This window comes from Cucurbita maxima, unplaced genomic scaffold (assembly GCF_002738345.1).
Source record: "Cucurbita maxima cultivar Rimu unplaced genomic scaffold, Cmax_1.0 Cma_Scf00002, whole genome shotgun sequence".
NCBI classification, from domain to species: Eukaryota; Viridiplantae; Streptophyta; class Magnoliopsida; order Cucurbitales; family Cucurbitaceae; genus Cucurbita; species Cucurbita maxima.
Genome location: NW_019272018.1, coordinates 5,752,317 through 5,761,343, shown reverse-complemented (window position 1 = coordinate 5,761,343; position 9,027 = coordinate 5,752,317). Strand labels below are relative to the sequence as shown.

General features: G+C 36.0%; 2 protein-coding genes across 4 annotated transcripts in view; one reads left to right on the top strand and one right to left on the bottom strand.

Annotated features, from left to right (window-relative positions):
* Positions 1-859, top strand: part of LOC111498290 (guanine nucleotide-binding protein subunit beta-like protein) — a 2,423-nt gene extending 1,564 nt beyond the window's left edge. The window contains exon 2 of the mRNA XM_023149421.1: positions 542-859. Within this exon, the coding sequence (XP_023005189.1) occupies positions 542-643 (102 nt within the window). The 3' untranslated portion in view covers positions 644-859. The remainder of the gene's footprint in view (positions 1-541) is intronic.
* A 1,460-nt stretch (positions 860-2,319) lies between these two features.
* LOC111498161 (actin-interacting protein 1-2-like) lies at positions 2,320-8,446 on the bottom strand. 3 transcript variants are annotated; one of them, XM_023149299.1, is made up of 7 exons: positions 7,884-8,446; positions 7,176-7,337; positions 6,441-6,627; positions 3,791-4,213; positions 3,187-3,594; positions 2,761-3,044; positions 2,320-2,644 (listed from the first exon to the last, which is right to left on the bottom strand). In XM_023149299.1, the coding sequence occupies exons 1-6, from the start codon at positions 8,279-8,281 to the stop codon at positions 2,787-2,789; spliced, it is 1,836 nt and encodes a 611-aa protein (XP_023005067.1). In that variant the 5' UTR covers positions 8,282-8,446; the 3' UTR covers positions 2,320-2,644; positions 2,761-2,786. The 3 variants fall into 3 exon arrangements, with proteins under 3 accessions (XP_023005067.1, XP_023005075.1, XP_023005058.1); XM_023149307.1 differs by having other exon boundaries at positions 2,320-2,538; XM_023149290.1 differs by having other exon boundaries at positions 2,320-3,044.
* Between the last annotated feature and the right edge of the window lie 581 nt (positions 8,447-9,027).

The window sequence follows — 9,027 nt, the reverse complement described above, 5'->3', positions numbered from 1 at the left end:
TTTTTTTTTTTTTTTTTTTTTTTTTTTTTTTTTTTTTTTTTTTTTTTTTTTTTTTTTTTGCCATTGGAAATGCGTTCATGAATGATTCTGCTTATCAAACCGAACAAATGCTTCGGTAACATGATTTATATGTGATGAATAAAGTCGAGTCTATCACATTTCACAGTCACATGCTGTAGTTTTTGTCAATTTTATGAAATCTTCATAGATAGATCAGTATGCGTGACAACTGTCCTTTTTTTGGTGTTTGAAGAAGTTACAAATACATTTTGTTGTTTTCGGTGCACCCTTAAGACACAAGTTTGAAAACTTCCTCTCAAATCGATGCTGATTGAAATGGTGGTATAGGGAGTCTTTAATAGAACGTCCTGTGGCTCTTCGTAAAAGAACATTTGATTAGAATGTCATGAGAACAAACGTAGTCTTCTTTTCTATGGATTTTCAAGTTTTATATTAAGGAACTTCCCATCTTTCAACTTTGCTTCCTTAGATGAAAGTCTTGGTCTGTATCTGATTGAAGTTTCGTGTTGGATTTGGGCAGGTTATCTACTGCACAAGTTTGAGCTGGAGTGCAGATGGGAGCACATTGTTTAGTGGCTATACAGACGGAGTGATTAGAGTTTGGGGCATTGGTCGCTACTAGAAATATCGATTATATTATTTCCAGACGCTCTTTTTTTGCTTCTATTCTGAGAAAAACTTGTCAGACCTTGATTACAAGTACTGGTCTTTAGAATTTTCTTTAGAGTTTTGCTGGCAGAATCATTTGGTTTTTAATTTAATGTTGAAGATGACTTTGAGTTGAGGTCAACAATGTTTTTTCTTTGAGATATGCCAAACCCAGTTAACAGTTTTTTTTTTCAATATTTCCTTGAAGAAGCATTTTAGTTCCATCTATAAAGTTTTGATGGTGCTGCATTATCATCTCTGAGTTATATTATATTAGTTCTTGAAGCAATTGACATTGATGTTTGTTGAATTAAGGGTTCCGAAGTTTCGTATAAATGTCTATTGCTTAGCCGAAAGCCATAAATGGTGGCTGCGCTGTACCTTAAACTTCTGGCCTTCAAGGTGTATTTTTATTAATACTTTGTAGAAAAAAACCATCTGTAAGGCCGACTGTTCTTCTCCAAGAAATCAATCTGCCTTGGTTGAGGGCATGGCTGGACGAAACTAATGTTGTGCTCTGGTTTGCGTGAAATCAGGTCTTTCTATAATTTATGTTTGTATAAAAACACTTGATGCTCGTAACTTTTTATAGGTTCCAAATTGTATTTTGGTTTTTGATGTTTTCTGCAATGGTTTGTTTTGTTGAAATGCATATATATACATATGTGTGAAGTGAGCATTGAAAGGTGTATGAAAAAGGAAAGGTAAATACAGAAAGAAAATAATAAAAAGGTATACGCATTCCTAACTTTAAAACTAGCTTCCCAGTAGGAGACTGCACGATGTTCGGTCCGGTTTTGACAAAAGCCGGTGACCCAACCGAACCCGTCGCTTCTGAAATTAAGATTAGTTGTGTTTTTTAATAGTGTATTTATTTTAATCTTTGCACAACAAAAATCTCTGATTTCTTTTTTCATTATCAAAATTTCAAGGTTTTAAACTTTAATTTTAATGTTAAAATTATTTTGGACCGCCAAATTTTCCCTCAAATTTTCATTACGTAACTATTTCTCTATGTTCTCTCATTTGGATTGTTGGTACGGCGATGTATGCTCAAGCCTTAAAGGCCCGTTTCTTAGAAAACGGGGATAGAGAAAGTTGAGCATGTTTAGAAATCGATTTTATAGGCTAAATGCAAATAAGCAACAACCATAACTTTTGATAGATATAACTCGAGTATAAAGAATTGACGACTAATCACATACTCAATAGTACATTTTAGAACATTTTAGTCCGGGTAAATGTAGACATAATTTTGACAATCGGTCATATACTCCCATATTTGTAAAACAAGAAATAGTAAATAACTAACATAAAAGTAAGTAAAAGGGTTTGGAATGAACAAACGGTCATGAGCAACACACTCTGGACTAGCATTGACCGGAACATCCAACACATAGTCACAAACAACATGTCTCGGACAAACATAATATTTGTTTGGTAATCAATTCTACTCACAATCTTGAAGAGTTAGTTTGATAATGTTTTTCTTGAAAACTGATGGCAGTAACAAATCAATTCATGTCACAGAAACAAAGTAAATCTTATCCAACACCAATTCATCCTCCAGATCATCCCACGTGATTGCATTATTTGACCAAGCAGTTGAACATTTAGTAACGAATTACAAATAGGTTAATGAACTAAGTATACCAAAAAGAATATTTAAATGAATACAGCTTCATATTTATTTATACACTTCAGCACTTGGCAGAATAAACAACCCCCCTTCCACTACCATCATTAACAGCGGCCAGAAGAAAATGGAATCAAAAATCTTGGCTGAAAACCAAAAAGTTCCATCAAACATTAGCCATTGCAGCTGACTCAAATTCTTCGCTGCTATCATACCTCATAATCATCATTGAAACTGTACAAAAAATCAATTTTGAAGACCAACAACGAGAAAGCAAAACCAATTTCAAGCTGCAACGAGCTCAAAGCATCATCATTCTATCAAGATAACCGGGTGCGCCTCAATGACCAAAAAAAACAAGAGAAGCAGGCTCTTAAAATCCAGCATTCTAGTCCACTAAATGAAAGAAACTTAAAAGCTCAAAAAAACAAAACCCAGCAATTCAAAATATTCACCTGGACATCTCTTTATCCAGCAGATATCACTGAGGATCTAATTTCCAAACACGAACACAAGCGTCCTCACCAGAGCTCACCACGCTGTAATCATCCGTGAATGCCAGTCCGTACACCCCACCCAAATGAGCTCCCTTTACTGTTAGACGGCTGGATGCTGGCTTGTCAACTTCATAAATGATGACACATGTATCTAATGAACCAGTCGCAACCTTTGTGTTATCAGGAGACCAGTCGAGGCAATTTATACGAGCAGTGTGAAACAACATGTTCTTAAGTTTCACCTGCAGGCAATAATTAGAACACAAATCCTGGTATAAGAAAAAACCCACATCTCATCTACTCTTCCATTCAACTCCCCAGACTTTCAAAACAATTTCAATCCAGAAGTAAAAAGCAAAGTACTTTAGGAAGTTGATAAGCTACCTCTCGGGTTGCACGATCCCAAACAATAGCTTCTCGGTTGAGATCTCCTGATGCAAACATTGTAAGATCCGGGGAGTAGCGTATCACACTAATAGCTCCTCTGTGTTTCTCAATTGTTGCTTCTTCAGTGAGGGAGTCGTCTGCGACGGAATAAATGTGTAATTTACCATCTTGCCCACCTACAATAACCTCACTTCCATCAGGCGCAAGTACTGATGCTGTCACGGTAAACCCAAGGTTGATGGTTGACACTATATTTGAGCCACGCAGTAAGACAACTCCAGTATCAATTGAAACCAAAGCAAGTTCAGGAGAAACAGCAGCAAGAGTCAAATCCTTTGGTTGACTCCCAACATCAATAGCCTCTGCCTCCCCACACTGACCATCCTTGATGGAAACTCTCCATACCTGGAAGTTTGAAAGAGAGAAAAAAGAACAGCAAGTACAGGCCTTTATTCAATAAGGAAGAAACAAAAAGATAGAAGTTAAAACGCCTTCTTTTACAAGAGTTTCTACCATTTCTAAGATGGGAAGAAGGAAAGAAAGAAAAAAGGGAAAATTGGCAGACACATTATGTATTGCTCAACTTAACGTAATCACTCACCTTATTGTCAAAACCGGACGTAACAAGTTCATCTTCAAGAGCTGCAAGACATTTGATTTGAGAATTTTCTTTTCTTTGCAACTTGCCACTGTATCCAATACCTTGAATCCATTTAATGATCCGGCCATCGTAGCTAGTTGATAATATCACTTTAGGGTCACTTTTAAGAACAACTAATGAAGTAACATTTTTCATATGTCCAAATAAGATGACAGGGGATTTATCTAGATCACTGGCTGAAAACAAACTAATAGTTCCACCAAGAGAAACTGTGACAAGATGTTGATTCTGCCATAAACACCCAACTAGCATATCATCAACCCCACCCGAGCAATGAGAAGTCAAGGTTTTCTCTAACGTCCCATTACCCTCATCAGATATCCCCCAGACTTTTGCTGTCTTGTCGGCAGAGACAGTCAACACCTAAATATACGATCACAACTAAACATCAGAAAATATAAGTGACTAAAAAGCAAAGCAAGGCTGCAAGAAAGAGCATAACATAATATACTGTGTATCACAAAATAACTGACACAAAAGAGAGAAATCTCAAATCTGAAGTTGTCTCGTTAAGAAAATATCTCTTCCGATTGCAAATGTCAGACAGTGGCAAAAGGCATTAATTTATTTTCCAACAAAGTATTATCCAAATTATCAATATCATTTACAATATACAAGAATATGTACCACATTAGTGTACAACATGAGACAGAAATCTGCATGAATCGATTAATTTAACTAATAAGATGAAGATTATCAAGTCAAGTAATATTACCTTCTAAATGACTCTTAGTTGAAATAGACAAACTTAATAGCCATGGGTGCAGAAATGAACATCAGTCTCAATCAAACAGACCACAAGAGGTTGACCTAATAGTCAATAAAGGCCAATGTAAATGGCTAAGAGGCACCAGGTTTAAGTCATGGTGACTACCTGCTTAAAATTCAATATCCTAGAAGTTTTCTTGACAACTAAATATTGAGGTGCACATGTGCTAGCTTAGTCACAATGAAATTAAAAAGAATATAAATATCTCAATGCAATTGGAAGCACCATTTTCAGCACATGTTCAAATTTATCAGATATGACTGACTTATTTGATAGTCTAATGATAAGAAATTGGTGTAGTTTCGGATCTTGAGGTAGTCAGGTGAAGTTCCATGTACACAAACTAATATCCACAGGAAATAGTGTAAGGAACACTTGGCCAAAAAAAGAGCTTGCTCTACGTTTTTTTTTAATAGTTATGTAAACAAAATGTACTCTCCTTCACAATGAGGCGTCCTTAAGAACGTACCATGACAAAATACTTTAAATTGAAACGGTGTCCATGTCATAAGCAGAACAAGTTTGTCTTCCATTGCACGCTCAACCTAACAACAATGCGGTAACCAACTGTTGAGGATTATTGGGAGTTGAGTCCCATATTGGTTAATTTAGTGGAAGATCATGAGTTTATAAATGAGGAATACTATTTCCATTGGGATGAGGCCTTTTGGGGAAGCCCAAAGTAAAGCCATGAGAGCTTATGCTCAAAGTAGACAATATCATACCATCGTGGAGAGTCGTAATTTCTAACACCAACCTCCTCTTAAAATCAACAAAAGGCATAATGCAGTACCAACCTCCACTTAAAAGCAACAGTGGGAAGAAAATAAAAAAGAAACTTAAAGCATTAGTATATGCACTGGTAAAATACCTCCAATAAGAACATAAGCCTGGCAGTTAAGAGAGAAACTAATCATACATTCATGTTCATCAAAGTATGAGACAAAGATGCATAAATTAATTCAAAATATATAAAAATAATAAATATTCAAAGTTCTTTGCGTTCTTAAAATTCCAAAGGGAACTACAAAACTGAAATAAATATTCAATGACAAAAATGATAGGAAAAAATTATGTCGAAAACATGAATAAGGTTATATCCAAAGAGATGTCCGTAGGTGCGAAGGGGCAAGGAAGGCTTCCCTCCCATCCTCACCACCTATTGCAATTCCCATCTTCACAAAAAATTTCATTTATTTTTCCGGGGATTGAATTCCTCATGATTTTTTTTTTTTTTTTTCCGTTTAACCATAATAAAATTTCTTTATGAAAATTTTTCTGAAGGCAAAAGTCATAATATAACTAATTAAAGAAAAAAATTATAAAATATCCTAAAAAAACAATAATATTCTATAAGTAAGATATTATTAAATTTTCAACCAACATAATTTCTAAAAATTCAAATCTCAATATTACAAGAACTTATTACTATAATAATAATAAATAATGGTAGGTTGAGGATGGAGAGCAGAAATATAATCCCCATCCCCATTCCCGTTTAGCTAACGGGAAGAAAATTACCCCGCTCCCTCCCCTATTCCTCATGTGAATGGAGATTTTTCACCTATTTGGGTGAGTATGTGTGGTTTAAATGGATATCTCCAACTCCTTTAATTAATCAAAGATTTGGTATTGTGCAGTTCCATTTCAAAGTCTGGTAATTTCAATTTACTTTCAACTTCACTAGAATTTCAAGAAAGATCAAGGATTTCCCCAGTTATACTATGAAGGTTAGAAACTGTCTTTCATACAATTTGAGGATTTATCAAATATTATACTCATCCAATGAGCACAAAATCAAAAGAAAAAATCTATACCAACCTGTTTCCCATCCGGACTCCAGCTGACAGCATAAATACTTCCTTTATGCCCATCATCGGAAGAAAGTTCTCCAATCTTATCCGCAGTCTTCGCATCATATAATATACCCTTCTTGTCAGAGCTCACACTAATGAACTTGCTGCCATCTGGAGAGAACCTTATACAGTTGACAAAATTTGAATGGTCCCTGAAGGTAAACATGCCAAGGGTTTTCATAAAGGGCTTTAAAAATGGATTTAAAACATGACATGAATTTTGAAGTTATAATAATAAAACCTTAAGAAGAATAAATTTATCACCTTACAAAGTAAATAAAAATCAACTAAGAATAAAGTAAACAATATGCGTATTGGTCCAGTAGCGGGTGTGGAGAAAGTTGAGAGCATGTCTTGTAGGATTGGCCAGAATGCTTTAAACTAATCTCAACACCCACGACAGGGAAAAGTATCATTAATGCAGTTTTTTTGTGTTCAGCTTCAATTTATTTTAGCTCCTCGCAGTTTAAACTTGACTTATAATATATTAACACTGCAAAACTGCAGAGAAGAAAAGGAAAAAGTATATATCAAGCACAACTCTAGAGACAAGCAAAAAATTTTCATGCTTCAGATGACTATTGCTAGCATCACGCTCTGAAAGTGACAGATGCAATGGGAGTTCAGCATGGTGTCTTCTATCAATATGGAGGAAAAATACACAAGGCAAGCATTTCATAAGAAAGAACAATTAACAAACCTAAGAGATTGCTTAAATCTAAACGGCGGTCCTTCATAAAAATTTACTAGGAAATCCTCTCCGCAGGTGGCAATGCGAAAGGGTCTTGTTGGCTTAAATGCACAGCTTAAAACACGCCTAGAATGACCATCAAACTCGCCAACATTCGAGCCCGAATCCCACCTGATCACGATGTTATTCATAAAAGTTAGGCAAAAAGAAAAGAAAAATGAATGAATGAATGAGAACGAAGGCAATAATAAACATTTTCCCCGCAAGCTTTTCATTTTCTACAATTAATGAAACCTAACATAATATCAGGCATTCACTCCGTGGGCCAATAGAAAAAGGAGAAGAATATCATGCATGCATCAACATCCACAAACAAAATTAGTAGACTGATGAATGAGGAGATTCTAAATTCATGGAAACCTCCCGATTCCTCAAGAAAAGAACGGGGAATGCGTGTACCAATTCGTTTCAATGAAAAATGAACACTGAATGGCAGAAAAGCATCTGAAGCATGACTCAAACTTGCATCCTAGTTATCCAAAAGCAATTTTAGGAACCTTCCCGTCCCCAAATTTAATGAGTACAATAAGTCGATCAATTATCACTCATCAACGCGATGACACACCAGAATTCATTTGTTTCCATCAATTGTTATCTTCCTGCACATTCACATCAACCAACCAGAAAACCAAATACAAAATAGGGAAACAAACTCACATAAAAGCACGCACGAACGATTTCCCCTTTCCCTCACCACAAGCCACAATCCTCATTCCATCAGGAGACCATTGCAAATCATCGATCCGCCCAGACAAAACCTTATACTCGTTCTTGAGCACAAACCCACTATGAGTGCCCCAAAGCCTCATAACCCCGGACACATCAGCAGACGCAATCCACTCCCCATTCGGCGAGTACCTGGCGACCGTAGCCGGATACCCGTGCTCGGCATAGACAGAGACCTCGAGCGGGTTGTCAAGATTGAGCATCATGACGGATCGACCATTGGTGTAGAGAACAGAGTTGGTTTTAGGGTGGCCGGAGATCAAAATTCCTCGGCCTCGCTCGGTGGATGGCATGCATGCGTAAGTCTCAGAAAGCTCCGGTGTCGCCATGGTAAGAGAGATGAAGAAGAAGAAGAAGAAGAAGAAGAATAAGAAGAAAATGTGATGAAAATGGCGAAAAGGAAGATCAATTTGAAGGTGGTTGCATCTGGAACTGTGACCGTGAAGCTCACGAAGAGGACGATAACGGTAATGAAAGAGAGCTCTTACAGAATTGCCGGGAAAGGCGAGAGAGTCGCCGCGTTTTTTTTTTACTTTTTTTCATTTTAAATTTTGGGAAATACGTGGCAGTGTTTAATTGGTAGCATACTGGATGTTCTATGTCTTTGTTTAACCGGTCAATTTTACTGTTTTAAGCTCCATTATAAAAAAAATATTCACATAACTATTAATAATATCCCAAAATATTAAAATATTTAATAAATACTCCCCATCCTTTAAAAACCTTTAAAAATACCAAATTTTTTTTTAGTTTTTTTAATTATATTAAAATTATGTCTCATAATACTCTTAGCCTTTAATAAATAATTTTATTGACAATTGTTTAATTAATCGACACACCGTCACAAGTGAACTTGAAATTTGAAGTCAAGTGTCTTCGCTAGCACATTGTCTTATGGCTACTGCCCAAATCAAGTCTCCTACTAGCAGATATTGCCTCACGATTTTAAGACTCGTCAAATGTTGTGTTCCCCTCTCCAACCGATATGGAATCTCACAATTTGTATCAATATTATTAATGAAACACGGGTCCTTTGTTAATTATACTAACTACCCGGACTAAATAGAAACAAAAT